Consider the following 15,436-nt stretch of genomic DNA (forward strand, 5'->3'; position numbering starts at 1 on the left):
AAGTCTGCATATACAGGGACATTTAAAATATTTTTATAGCACAGAAGCCAGTTATTGTACAGGAGGAAATAGGAAAGAGCTAGGTGTTGGCCAAAATTGGAGGAATTCTTGGGAGAACTGTGTTCTCCTCTCACCCATTATTGAAGAAGCAAACCACCTGTTTCCAAGAGAAATGCAATTGACAGTCATATCCATCATCGTTTGTACTAGTTCAGAAGCTCTGTTGGTTTACTTGTCTCATGCAGCAATTTGTGATGATAAGTTTACAGCCGAAGGATCAAGGCTTATTTGTAGTTGAACCCCGAAGAAGACTTGTTTTTAGATTTTCCATTCCATTTCCATTCAATCAATCCTTACTTAGAGTTTTCTGTCTGGATTAGAACATGCATTCTTTAATGAGAAAAACCCCTTTGGGGGAAATATTGATTCACTGTAAAGCTCCATACATGATTACTTACTGGTATAAAAATTACCAACTGCAGAAGTATGAAAGCACAGAAGAGTGCTTTTCTGTTTTTCACGGCAGCATATGTTTATGACACATTTTTGGTGTTAGATTCTGACAATGTCTAAATATGGGGCCTTTTCCTTATTCAGAACAAGGCTGCCAGTGTTTCTTTCATGCAGGATTGCTGCTCCCCTGAGCAGGTGTGCCATTGTGCAGATACCAGGGAAGCACAGGGCAGAGGTACAGAGCAGGTCCCTCAGCGTATGCTGGTAGAGTATCGTCATCAGATACTCTTGGAGATCTGCGTCTTCAAGTAGTCCTGAAGATGTGTCTTGTCCCAAGGGGAGGGAAGGGCAGGAGACTGTGGCATGGCTGGGAGAATAACACTCATGTTAGGTAAGATCTCAATATCGTTTTACTTGATAGCTAAGCAGAGCATTTAAAGGCAAATATTTATATCCCAAACTACCAGAGAAACTGAAATCTCTAGCAGATGACTTAAAGCTCTGTGACTACTGCTCATACAAATTTATTTCTCTCTGAATATCCAGTCTTGCTTCTGCCCACAGCTTTTTCTAATATTGTAACTCACCCTACATTAGAATTGTCACAGAACTAATCTTCCATTCCGTCCTCTGCTTAAAATATCTAGGTACACTGACATAAATCTGAACGGCTGTGTGCATGCAAGACCTTCTTCCCACCGTGCTGCTATCTGCTCAGTCAATGGTAGCCAGTATTTGCCAAAGGCTGCCTATTCTTTGAGTGCTTTGCGTTATCAGCAACACCTGCAGTGAAAGGGTGTCCCACAGACTTCTGTGGGATGGGTTGTTTGCCACCGCAATGGCAGGACAACGTACAGCGGTTCTCCACCTACCAGGAAAAGATTTGCCCAAAGTTTGGCAAACATCCTCTTAGCACTGGGTAGCTGTTAAGGTTAAAAAAAAAACAAACACAAAAGAAAAAAATTTATTGCACATTAAAGTGCAGGTCTTCAGAAAATGCTGACTTTTTGGTGATACAGAGAAGTACCTCCCTATACTGCTACCTTTTATTCTAGTTTGGCTTCAGAAGTAGTTCCTGCGCTCCAGTGGACTAGCAGTCCGGAAAGATTTACTGAGCTCCCACCAAGATCTATGTCCCAGTCAGGTAGCTGAGCCACATCCATAGGTCAATGACTAGCATCATATGTATAAAGTCCCTTTATATATACTCTTTTTCAGTATAAATGCAGTACGTTTACAGTTAAAAGATTTCAAGTGTAAATTCAGCCTTAGGAGCTTCCCACAGTCTTCAGTCCTCATAACTGTTCATGACATCAGCTCATATCCTACTTCTTGTCTGCTGTACTGATGGAATATGCACAACAGCTTCTGTCTTTACTATGTAGAGATGTCTTCAGAGTACCCCTTATTCTAAAGCAATTTTTTTATTCAATGTGAATTCAAAACATAGGCTGCCTCCATATTTATCCTGACTAAATGAACCATTTACCTGTTTTGAAAAGGTTTGAAAGTCTTTCTGGTAGCTGGCAAGAGGATTTATGCTTTTCAAGCTGCTGTATAAGCACATCATATTTTATATCATTACTATTGGAAACAAAATTTTATACAAACTTATGTGAGTGCTGTAAATACCTGTCAGTATTAGCTGTTGTTAAAGACAAAGCATTATTAGGAAATGACTGCTGTTAAAGGTAACTGTGCTTAAGAGGATAGCCCCTGAAGAAGCTTGCTGGGTTTCTGGGTAACATGCAATGCATCCGTACTGTTATTTAGCACACTCTCCTTCTTTCCTTTCCTTCTTTCCTTTTCATTTTGCTTTGCTAATGGGAGAATCTGGGTGAAGAAGAACTCAGGAAGGTCAGTTTTCTACGTCTGGGCCATTTGTTATGATCAGGATGAGGAGCCACCGTTTCATATTAAAAAGAGGATTTCCACAACTATGTGGATGCAGAGCCATGCCTCCAGACCTTCTCTGCCTCCTACACAAATCTGATGAGCTAGCCTGGTACAGGGGCGTGCACACTATGTCAAATTCAAAAGGTGCAAAAGTATTGGTGTGGAGGCTTTATGTCCTCCTTGTATAGGCTGCGTGAGTAAGGATAGAAGATTTTCTGCAAAAATGCCAAGCAGTTCCCTGTCCTCCTGAAGACGTGGAAGGAAAGGTGCTCCTGCCACGTGCCAATATCTTTACAGCCTTCTGTGGAAGTGCTTTACCATAGGGTAAGGCATTTTGTTATGCATAACTGAAAGGATAATTATGTATTTCAAATTCTAGGTATAACTCTGTACCCAATTTATCTTAAAAAAAAGCAAGGAATTGTATTGTTACTGTATTTCTTCAGACAGCTTTTTGTCAATGATTTCTTACTGCCTCTGTTAGCAGATGGATACTATGAAGTACCCAGCAGACTGGCAACTACCAATCAGAGTGTTATTTTATGGATTGGCAAGGATTTTGTATTGCCAGATGTGCCAGAAGTATTTCAGAAAAACGTATTTTTCTCACTCTTTCTCTCAACGTGGAAGTTTAGTGTTTTCATGAATTTATAATGCTTCTAAGATTCCACTGTCTTCACAAAATTAATAAATTTACTGCTACAGGGTACGATGTAGTTTAAACAAATACCTATAACTACACTGTGACCTCCTTATGAAGTAAAGAAGCAAATGTGTGTTGTGATAAGCTGCTCTTTTTGTGATCTTTTCCTGCTGATTAGCTGAGTTAAATAATTTGTGGTGCATGTCTCAGTCAAATTAGTAAGGTATTCATGGTAATAAATGTTCAGTTAAAGCACAATTTAAAAAATTAGGAAATATTGTGGCACTTATTATTTTTCTTTTACTTAGTTTATTTTATTAAAGGGAACACCTTCTGATACAGTTCCTCGTTCATTTTTTTTTTTCCACTTCAGTGGTTTAGAGAGTGGGTATTGTAAAATCAGTTAAGCTGGGAAATTCGTCTAATATGATAGCAAAAGAATTCAGGTTTACTGTTTCATATTAATTTGCTAACGAGAAAAACTCATTTTGTAAGATACTTGCAATTATCAATCCTGCAGTCTCTGGCTATGACTTGGGTTGCTTTTGTGTTTTTTTCTTCTCCTTTTCATGCATCAATATGGACATCAAAAATCCTGACTGGGTCCACAGTTACTTGTGGACAAACTTATTATCTTGAAATCAAGTCCTGGGCTGTTACTATTTTTGTGTTATGCCCTGCTTGTTAGGGTGTATCTGGGCTTGAATCTTAAGATGATTTAGGGTAGATGGCAAACTTGAAAGTAAGTTGTAAGTGTTGTGGAACACTGTGGAACTCTCAGTGCTCATTTCACAAGCCCCTTTGGCTGTTAATGATGATATCTGAAATTAGAAGGAACTGTCATTTTGATGCATAAATAAATGCATGTTGCAACAGAAGCAATATATTCTGAATTTGAAATAAAATCTCTCATTTTTGAATAAGGGAGTCCGCAACTGGAATTAACTAGCGCTAGTCAATTCATACTAAGTACTCATTTACCTTCACAGCATACTTTAATTCTGGACTAGCTCTTTGGCTAACAAGAATAAAATGCAAAACAAGAATAAAATGCAAAACAAAACCCCCCCCAAAAACAAACAAACAAATACCTCCCCCCACCCAAAAAAAAAAAAAAAAGGGAATCATGAAGATGTAGGCATATGACTTGAGATACACATGAGGAACAGAGGTGGCAAGTAAAAAGATGCTCACTTTTGCACTTGCCGAGTAAAAGCACAGCCTAAGCCTGTGGGGGAGAAACTTGCAGTGAATTGACCAGCTTATTACAGGGTATCTTATAATGTATTTCAGAGATTTCTATTTTCAAAAATTAGATTTACGTACACCACCCAGAACGCTGGGAATCTGAATCTTTTTTTTTTGAGCCCCCAGGCCATTAGTAGCAGCTATGCAACGTTAGTGCAGATTTCAGATACATCGATATTTGAAGGCACTGGCTATTTTTGGCTAGCAATGCAAGTGCATGTCTGTTTGCTGATGTAACATCTCTTACATAACTTGCACAAGGCTCTGTGTTGCAGGTACAATCTGCAAAGTTGTGAACCTCTCCGATTTGATGATGGTCATCTGGTTACACAGATTAAACCCCGTCTATCTTAATTTACTAAGAATACCCATGCAGTCTCGGTGACCTAATGATACCCCAGTAGTTCAGACTCAGAGATTAGGAGTCCTTATTTTGTTTGAGAGTAGGTGATGGGCAGATCTTCATGCTACTCATGTTCAGGGCAGACACTCTTCTGCTATTAGATGTGCATACGCTGTTTAAGCATTCGAGCATTTGTCACTCCTAGGTTGGACCGCTGCAGTGCTGTATGGGGCTACGTCTTGCTATGTTTTTATAAAAATATTTGTTGCTGTTGTTACTACTAGCTTCTGAGTCAAACAACGGAAGATTTCTTCCAGTAACTTGGTGTTTTGCGGAGCTTGTTAGGAAACACTGAACAAGGTTGTTCATGTTGGTGGAGCAAAAGGCATCTCTGACAGTGACTACCCTTGTTTACCTTTTCGTTTTGCTCCAAGCACATGAATGCACTCAGCACTGTGCATGTGTTGAACTGTCTGTTTATGACAAATGTTGGAAGAACTCAATACCCTTTCTTACACAGGGTACAGTAAAAAATTTTAGTTGCTAAACAAGAATTTTCTGACTGAGTCATAGAGAAGACAGAGGTACTTCAGGGAATATGGAGAAAATCTTCACCTATGGGACAAACCAGAAACCCGGGATATATGGCCTTCTCTTACATTTACCTGGAGAAACTGTAACTAGTAAGGATGTTGGAACCTCATGCAATGAGAGAGGTATGGTCCCGGGAGTATGTGGCACTCTGCTTTTAGATTTACATCGGCTTCCTGCAAGGTGCTGTTTAGCATGCAAAGTACTAGTTGTGAATCTAAAAGCTCTGAATGGGAAGGTATTCATTCATATGAAAGACTTTTTCCTTGGGGCACCGTACCATCAATGAAGGTATACAAGCTGGAAACTCATTCAAATATCAGAAAGTAGACAGAAGGCAGAACATTATCTGAGAGAGCTTGGAACTGGTAGTCCCAAATCTTCCTACTTCAAGGTGGGCTGCATCTCGGTATATTTGTTTCCTGAGCAATGAGAGGGAGGATGCTAGTGAGAGCTCATAAATATCACAGTGCACAGTAGTTGATTGGTTAGAATATACATTAAGTGCTGGGTGAAGAGGAGCTTTTTTAGAAGTAGACTGTTTTATAACTGTATTTTAAATGTTTCATGGAATGCCTAAAGCAAAAGATAGCATTTCTTTTTAATCAGGATATTTATTTGTTGAAATAAATGAATAATTTATTTACTTGCTATCTTGGTTGTATGTCTCCTTTCTGTGGATCCTTGTCAGGATGTACTTCAAATGGATATTTTTAGAGAGCAATGTTGGTCTTGGGGAATAATTGAAGCATAGCAGTAGGTGAGTTATATGTCCCTGTAGTTGGCCTTTGGACCTTTTGAATGTCAGTTTTTATAGTAATTTTGTTACTTGAAAACATGCCGTGGTGATTAAGTGTTCACATCTTCTATCCCAGAAAATCAGTTGCCATCTTTGCCTTGATCAGTCAGGAATACTGCAAGCCTTACTATGTTGTGTTCAGCTGTCTCTGTGCTATACATAAAACAAGTACAGGGTAATTTTTCCATCTGACCTTCCTTCAGTCTGGTTTTGTCTCTACTTTTGTTAATGCAGATCAGGTAGTATGACTCAAAGGAGTTTACATGCACGCCTTCTAAGTATGTTTACGGGTATTTGTCTAATTATTTGTGTGTTTATTTTGACAGTGACTTGTGTGCACATGTGTTTGTGTATTTATTTGCACGCCTGCATGTACTTGTCAAACTACCTTCCAGAGTTTGCTTCTAAAATGTTGGACCTGGTTCTCAAACTTGTACAATTACTTCGCTTTAAAAGACTTGTGGCAAATATAGATAAGTGAAGGAACAAGTGCAATCCAAGAGTGTTTTAGTATCGAGTGGTCTAAATGAACACGTTGATGAAATAATGAAAACCAAGTATTTCAGTAACAAAAAATCACAGGGATACTTTTGAATAGTTATACCATTTACAGCATATTTAATTAGAAAAGTATCTCATATGAAATAAATATTTGGGAAAATTTATCTATAAAAGCAACCTAGAACTAAAACAAAATGACACAAAAAGAGTACAGGAAATCATCTTTCATTTCTGTATATTGGCATAAGTTAACTGACTGCAGCTGATTATCTCAATTGATGTTTAACGAACTTCATCTCCAAGCAAATCACATCACCCTCTGAGATACTTAAAAATAGAGTTAATGGCTTAACTTCCTGCATCAGAGCCTGAAAATGTTGTTCTGGATGGTTTAAGTACTCAGGCAGAAGTATATGTAAAAAACGAATCTACTTGTAATAAGATACAAGGGTTACCTAATTTTGCACTGATAGAGGAGTGATGATAATCTAAACATCTTGAGAGTATGACCCTTAGCGTGAAAGCTCCATGTGCCAGGATCTCTACAGACAAGACATTTTCCATGAAGATTTTACAAGTTTTTCAAAAACCATAAGATTGCAAGAGATTTCTAAAAAATTCTAGGAAATGGATCTTGAAACAACCCTTCCCAGAAACTGTGGGCTATTATAACCAAAGTTCGAGCAATTTAATGAATAGGAGTCACTTGATATTCTAGTTTATTTTATTCAGTGTTGTAATGACTTCATAATATTTGATAGCAATAAGTTAAATAATAATGGACATGTGAAAACAAACTAGATACTCCCTCGGCTTGTAAACAGTTTGTGACATACATGTTTCTATAGAAAAAGCATTGCTGAAATTCTAGATAGTATAGTTACTGATGTAGTAATTCTCTAATTAAAAGATCATTTTTTCAGTGTAATTAAAATTCCCAAATAGGCACAAAATGATGGCCTCACTTGATTTTTTGCACCATTTTTATACCCAAATAGATTGCATTATGCTGCTGATAGATATAAAAACTGATATAAAACTGATATAAAACCACAATACTAGAATAGCATTATCAGGCTCATTATGTAAAGACTCATCCCTGTTTCTCCTGACTTTCAAAAGTCAGGTGTGTGGTTGAATACTTAACCTACATGCAAAGATACTGCCATGGGATATGCCAGTGATCAGCTGGTTTGTACAAAGCCACTATCCAAATATCTGACAAGAGCTGTAGCTGCATGTAGACTTTAGCACATGCAAATTATGCCCACTTTTGGAAGCAAGTCTAGAAGATTCACCTAAGTTTTTCTCACACCTGTGACAGATACTGTTATATTTTAACATATTTCCTAATGGTACTCCCTCTTTTTTGTGGAGATGCAGGGCAGAAATCTGGGTCAATAAGTCTGGTCTTCTCCTAATATTAGCTAACCTTCATGTCATTCCTCTCTTGAATGACCCTGTTGAAGCCATCTCCCAGCATGGGTTGTTAGTATATTTTGTTAGCATTTTCCTATATCTTTATACTAGTGTCATTAATGAAAATATTAAATCTCATCTATCCCTGAGCTGGTTATTAAGGAATCCTCTTTGGATTGCTGGTGCTCTTTTCAGCTTTCCCTGCTATAATTTACCTTTTTGTTCTAATGAGTCTTAGTTCTCTCCCTCTCAAATAAGATTTTCCTGCTAACCAGTGCTAGACAAATTTGCTTTACCACACTTCCTTTTTCATTAATATTTTTTACTTTGATTAGCTTTATATCTAAAATGGAACAATTAAGATAGAGGAAAATTAAAAAGCACATCAACACATTATGAACTAGGTGTATTACAGTGATTAGATTAAACATAAAAAGGTATGTTGAACCAAACTTGAGACTTAAATGAAATAAAATGTTTATGGAACAAATCTGTAACATACACGAACATAATCATAAAAACCTACCTGACACATAGGATAAATCAAATGTAAAAATAAGAATTGTACAATGCCTTTTAACGATTAGCTGCATTTTCTCCCAGCACTCAAGAATAATTATAATACATTTTCCAACTGTATTCTTTTTCCTTACAGTACTTGGGATGTATAGAAGTCTTACGCTCAATGAGATCTCTTGACTTCAATACTAGAACACAGATTGCAAGGTAAGACTTTGTACAAGTATGGTTTTTAAAGTAACTTCTGAATTCTGTCCCCAAAGTGGAAAGGCCAGGAAGATGGCAAAAAACATAGTAAATAATTTTTGGATACCATAAGTCCACTTTTTAATTTTGCTCTTACAGGTAAATCTCCCACCTGGTATTAATATAGATCCAACAGGGCTTAAAGGATATTTTCTTTGTGGTCTTTTGATGTGCCAGGAACTGCTTTAGAAACTTTTTGCCTGTTTGTTATGCCAGATAAGGCATTTGTCTGGTACCAATTTCATGACATTTAAGCTAGTGAGAATTAGAATATGCTTAAAATCTACAATGCATTTGTCAAAGTTAGTCTAGGGAGCTGGTTTGGAGCCGCATGTTTATAGGTTTTTATAGTAATTTCTTATGAAAAGATGTCAGATTACAAACTGGCTGTACAAAGGTTATAAATGAAAATATATCACCACAATGATACCAGAGACAAATGAAAGAATGTTGTCTTTTCCAGACTGTATCTAAGAAACAATAAGCTTGTATTAGGTTCTTATTACAATTCTTTTAAACCTGTCATGGTATTTTTGTAAGAGCGGTACATAAGTACAGCACTGTCTTAAGAAGTGTCCATGAATCATTTTTCTTCTAGGAGACTATTTTCTGAGAACTATAGAAAATAGTGTTTTGGAGGCATTTTCACTTGAAAAGCTGAGCTCATTGATTTCAGAGGACTGTAGCACTGACGTATTCTAGCAACTGGAGACCACGTTTTCTGATTCTGGCATCGAAGTAATGAAGTAATCCTTTCCAAAGGAACACATATAAAGTGATATGACTGGATACAGTGCTTGAATTTCACCTCTTTGAGGCATCTTACAGTTGTGGATGGTCTATCATAAACCATTTGTCATACCATAGACAGCTAAGTATTTATTTTATTAAATGAGAAAATTTACTTTTTTTTAAGCTTGGATGCTGATCGTATGGTCTGTATGCGTTGACTTTGAGTCACACTTGCACACAGCAGCTTTGAATTGGATCCCATAAGTCCTCACAAAATGTTAATCATTAATTTGTCAAGATACTGCGTTGAGGAGGGGCGTAAAAGCACAAGGACAGGTAAATGACAGAATTCTGGTTTTCAGGCAATGTAGACTATGGAGGCATTTGAAAATTTTACTACTGTACTTTTTTAAACTCACCATGTACATTTCTGTGGTATTTGCAGCAGTGACCTTTTAAAAAGATTTCATGTCTAAGCAGACTTGTAGTTCCAATACAGGTGGCACATTTGTGTTTACCACTTGGAAGTTAAATCATACTGGCTTATGAAACAGTTGTGATACTTACTGTTTTTGTATTCTATACCTGAAGGTGAACTGAATTTGGCTTGATTTTTCTGCACAGTCTCTTTCACTATACGTCTTCATTGGAATAGTGTTGCATTTTTCTTATTATCTAGCTTAAAGGCACAACTCTGCCATTAATACTTAAGCATATTTCCTGGTCTAAAGCAATATGGTCTGCACAAACAGTGTATCTTTGTCTTATAGTTCTTTCAATACAAAAATTATTCTTGGCTTTTACTGTGAAACAGACTTGGAATTATATTTTTTTCTGTTGAAGTTATAGCATATTTCACTTCATGGTGGGCATTTTCTTGGCTCATCTTCCTCTGACCACATCTAGAGCACAGGATATTTTTTCAAGCAGGAAGCCATATCTTCCTGTTTTGCTTGTTATTTTGCATTTACAATTTTCTGTTTATCATAAACCAATGAAGACTCATCATTCTGATGATGCAGTTCCTGATCTAAAACTTTTTTGAAAGTAGGAGTTTTTAGGTGACTTTTGAATCAGGATCTAGCATCCTTATCTGCATTTCATTAATTCATCTGGCTCTAGAAATCCCCATGCCATGTCTTAAGTTTTAAGTACCCACATGCTTTGTCATGTAGCGTTTCACATACAAGCCTATTCTTTATCAAGAAAATATTATTAAGGAATTATTAAAAATGACATTTGCTGATTAACTTGCTCATGTGCATTAAGAAACATAACATAGGCCTCAAGGTATGTACTCAATAAATAAGGCTGATGTTCTGATAATACAGGCACGAATTCCCTCCTAAGAAAACACCTGGCACCAAATGGTCTGTGTAGCCCCTTTGATTACAAATAAAATAAAAGCACCTGAAAGTTACATTTATGTCTACTATGTCATACATTTATATTTAGGTATGTCCATTGCTGATTTCTCTGCAGCCTGCCACAAGTAAGAAAACTGTCCTTGTAACCTGATGGCTCGTGATGGAGTGTGACTGAGGCTTGGGTCTGTAGATCTAGTAATGTTAGCTGTGACTGCTCCAGCTGAGGAACCTAGATCCACAGCTGCAGTAAAAGCTTCTCTGTGTATGGGGCTGTGTAAAGTTCTCTGTGCTGTGTCCCATAACTGGAGAAACAGATGTCAAGGCAGCTCTGATCCTTTTCGGACCCGTAACTTTATAAATTGATCCTACTGCATGCGTCACACCTGTTTAATCTGTTATTTTTTCCAAGACCTTGCAAAACCAGTCATAGAAGAAAGTGATCTGTCTTGGTATTATACTATATGTATATTATATATAATACTTCTTGTATTATGCAGTATTTACTAAGTACGATTAAAAAACAGTTAGAAAAGATGAGCTAAGTTACCTGATTTAGTGTGGAAGTCTGGATGCATCTCTTCCTAATAGGCATGCATTGTGCTTGACACATACAAAGCACTTACTCCCTTTCTAGCAGCTGTATCACATCCCTGTCCCTGCCTGCTTTCTTAAGCTTGCTTCTCCTCCACGTTGCAGAGCTCAAACATAGGAAGTCAGCCATTAGGAATCCTATGTTTTTCTGTCTTCCGGTTATTGCATATGTCACTTCATCTCTCTGCTAGCCTTGAGGAGGAACAAAACTCCAAAGTAAGATGAGCAGCACCAATTCCTAGAAGAAAAAAAACTTCTGTGGCTCAGTCATGGGAGGGTGAGATGTGTAATCTCCGGCTCTGCTACAAACTTTGGGCATTATTTTGGAGAAACCGTTAGCCCCAGTCACAGACAACTCTGTGATTAAATGAATTAGTACTTACAAAGGGCACTTAAATTGTTGGGTGAACATTTAGAAATTACTTAAAAATTGGGGTAAGATTTCCAGTTATCTAGTGAATTAGACACCCATTTTCAATAAGAAGTTAATGGGAAAAGTTTGTCCAGATATTTTGAATGGCTTTGAAAATCACAGCTGTTATAATTAATACATTAGGAAGGCATACACATCAATGTGTATGCATGGACCAGTCTGACAAATGAAGAACTGTGACTTCAACTCCAGGAACTGGATTGAAGCTCCAGTGTGAACAGTTTGGTCAGTGGTCTTTCCTTCCTTGTCACAGTCATGTGAAAAATCAACCTGTGCCATCTAACGCTGTTGTACCTGGCCTGTAATTTGTTTTTGTTTTGCTTTTTCACTTTTTGTAAATTAAAATGTTAAAACCTGCAGCAATACATTTATCTTCATGTGAAAGCAGTGAGCAAGCACTTTCACTTGTCATATGTTGTGGTTTAACCCCAGCTAGCAACTAAGCACCACGCAGCCGCTCCCTCACTCCTCCCCCCTCCCAGTGGGATGGGGAGGACAATCGAAAAAAAAAAGCAAAACTTGTGGGTTAAGATAAGAACAGTTTAATAACTAAAGTAAAATAAAATATAACACTAACAATAATAATAATAATAATAATAATAATAATAATAAAATACAATAATAATAATAATGGCAATGAAAAATAATACAACAAAAAAAAAAAAGAAAAAAAACCACAAACAAGAAAAGACAAGCGATGCACAATGCAATTTCTCACCACCTGCTGACCTGTGACCGAGCAGCGATCCGCCCCTCCCAGCCAACTCCCCCCGAGCTTATATGCTGAGCATGACATCCTATGGTATGGAATATGCCTTTGGCTAGTTCGGGTCAGCTGCCCCGGCTATGCTCCCTCCCAGCTTCTTGTGCACCTGCTTGCTGGCAGAGCATGGGAAAATGAAAATCCTTAACTTAGGATAGGCACTACTTAGCAACTAAAACATCAGAGTGTTATCAACATTATTCTCACAATAAACCCAAAATGCACTGTACCAGCTACTACGAAGAAAATTAACCCTATCCCAGCCGAAACCAGGACATTTTGTACTCTTGTACATACAATTGTACTCTTCATCAGATCTTAACAACCTTGGTGATGCCTGACAAAAAGTATTGTTGTCCTAATTTTGGGTCTGATTTGAGGCAAAATGAACAGCTATGTACAATTTATAACGGATTTTTCCCTTTATCGTTACACATTTGAAGTCTCAAGATTCTTTCACTACAGGAGAAGTAGGAGAACTAGAGTAGTATTATACAGTTGTATTGTATTTATTCTTTTCTGTAATGAATATAATGTCATGTGAATGCTTGAGCAAATAAATGGATGCGCAAGCCAAGGGTCAGCAGTTATGCATAATGATAAATAAACACCAACTGAATCCACATGTTGCATCATTAATTATCCAGTGGTAATTCTTGTAACACATGTGAAGTCCAGATGACTTTCTTGGGCAGCAAGAGGAACAGAAGCGTTTCATTTTCAACATAGTGGAGGAACAGGAGGACTAGCAGGCAAGACTGCTGAGCTAACTGCAGGTGGCAAGTGGTCCTAAGTTCATCTGAAACCTACCATCATCGTCACAGAAAGGGGCCAGCCTTAAGCTTGTGTGGGCAGGCCCTTTGTACGCTCAGGCTGTTTATTAAAAAAAAAAAAAAAAATCAGGTAAAATTCTTTTGCAACATGTGCAGTGTTTGCAGTTCATATAATATGTTTGTATGCTTATTGTTAAATCTGTTATAGTGTAATGAGTCTTCACTACTGTGTTGTATGCATGAGTGTAGTTATGCACTGGTTTGAATAAAGTTGCATGCACTGTTTGTCGTACAGCAGTGTCTGGACTACAAGGCTGCATGTTCATTGGTATTTAATTGAATGCCATCAGTTTACTGCATGCAGCTTCAGAAAGTCACACATCCCTGTGCTGAGTAAAACATTATATTGCATGCTGTGTTAATAGCAAGTAGATCAGAGGACTGAAATACTTTGTATGAGCAGTGGACCCGAATCCAAACTCTGATCCCAATCCTCTCCATGAACTCTGTTGGGCTGAACAATTTGAAAGAGATTGCTCTCCAGATTTGGGGCCTGAACTTTATTAATCATGAAAACCAAATCCATTTATGCCAATACCCCAAGCTTCTAGAGGGGAGATGATAGAAATCCAGATTTTAGAGCTGGGTTTGAGTCCAATGCTAAACAATATGAAGTTCAGTTGATGTAGTGTTTCTTTCAACTGTATCTATCTTCTTGGCAGAAATTCACTGTCGGCAAACATCACTGAAAAAAGGATGGAAGACATTGAAAAGGAAGAATGTTTCCCCTGTGATTTTTGAAGGTGGATAGGTAACGTGTTATCTGCAGTGAATTCTGTATTCAGTCTCCTCCTTAACATGCTCTCTTGCTTGCAAGGTGAGTGTGGTTCACCCTTGCTTTCTGCTACGTGGACTCTGGATGTGGGGTAGTGCTTCGGGGACGGTGCTTAGGGGATGGCAGAACACCCACACCCACACCGCAGTCTGAATACACAGCTGCATGCAGGAAGGGATGTGAACGAGAATCTTCTTTCCTGGTGCACAATTACTTCAAGGCCAAAGCTCTGGGAAGCAAGGGGTGCTGACTAGTGCTCAGTTCACCAGGAAGCAGGATTCTCAAAAGTGAATGGGGACATCCTTGTAATTCATACAGCACACCTCTAAGTGGGGCAATGACAGCTGTAGTGCCCAATACTGTCAGAGAATAATTTACATTTGCTAGTTTAGCTGTCATTAGCACAGAAATGGGTTAGAATAAATAGGGTTTTGTATGCTTAACATTGAAATCTTTCATTTCCAATGTAGTATTAGTGGGGAAAATGTTAGCTAGTATTTGGATTAATTTGACTAATGTATGGTAATGCAAAGCCTGAGTGAGAGTAATTAATTGAGCTCCCCCATTCCACTTGCCTTTGTGAGAAAGCAAAGAGCCTCTCAGGGGATGGGGAGGGTGGAGAGTTGAAAGCCAAATGGTCAGGGAAGTGGTTATGGGTATAGCTGTACCCTGGGTTTTCAGAAAGCTGGTGACTCCACATGGTTCTGCAGAAGCAGAAGACATGAGGCAGAATGGTCTTGACATGTTTTAAATGCAAATTGCAATGCAAAGTTAACAACTGCCTAGCACCTTGGAAACAGAGCCACTCTGAAGTTCTTCTGCTAATAGCACCTAGCAGCTTGATTACACAGAGAAACAAAGGCCTAAGGAATTTGAGTGTCTTTTGTATGACACGTCCAGCCACACCAGACAGTTCATCACCACTGGACGGTCCTTTTTGGCAAATACAGCTTGTATATATATAAAATGTTATATATCTTATGGGGTTATTCAAAAGGGCAGTGTTAGAACCTTAATCCTCTAATAAAAAAAGAGATTTTGTAAGATAGCTATCTCCAAAGTCCTGCTTTGGACATGAAGCCAGCTAGGGGTTAGAGAAAAATATTCATTAGACTAAATTTTTTCATTTTACTTTTATAAGGTTTCCTATGCCTTCCTTTGAAATACCTGCTATGGGCTACTCTTTGAGAGAGGAGATACTATAGTAAATGACCTGAGGCTGGACTGAGTCTGGAGGTTACTATGATTCTGATTTAGCAACAGAAGACAGTTTTAATTTCTCTC

The 15,436-nt window shown here is 37.9% G+C and overlaps 1 protein-coding gene across 1 annotated transcript in view; it reads left to right on the forward strand.

Moving 5' to 3' along the window:
• SHC3 (SHC adaptor protein 3) overlaps positions 1–15,436 on the forward strand; it is a 58,594-nt gene that overhangs the window by 12,350 nt on the left and 30,808 nt on the right. Inside the window, exon 2 of the mRNA XM_050913288.1 lies at positions 8,549–8,619. Within this exon, the coding sequence (XP_050769245.1) occupies positions 8,549–8,619 (71 nt within the window). The remainder of the gene's footprint in view (positions 1–8,548; positions 8,620–15,436) is intronic.

The sequence above is a fragment of the Gymnogyps californianus genome, chromosome Z (genome assembly GCF_018139145.2).
Source record: "Gymnogyps californianus isolate 813 chromosome Z, ASM1813914v2, whole genome shotgun sequence".
NCBI classification, from domain to species: Eukaryota; Metazoa; Chordata; class Aves; order Accipitriformes; family Cathartidae; genus Gymnogyps; species Gymnogyps californianus.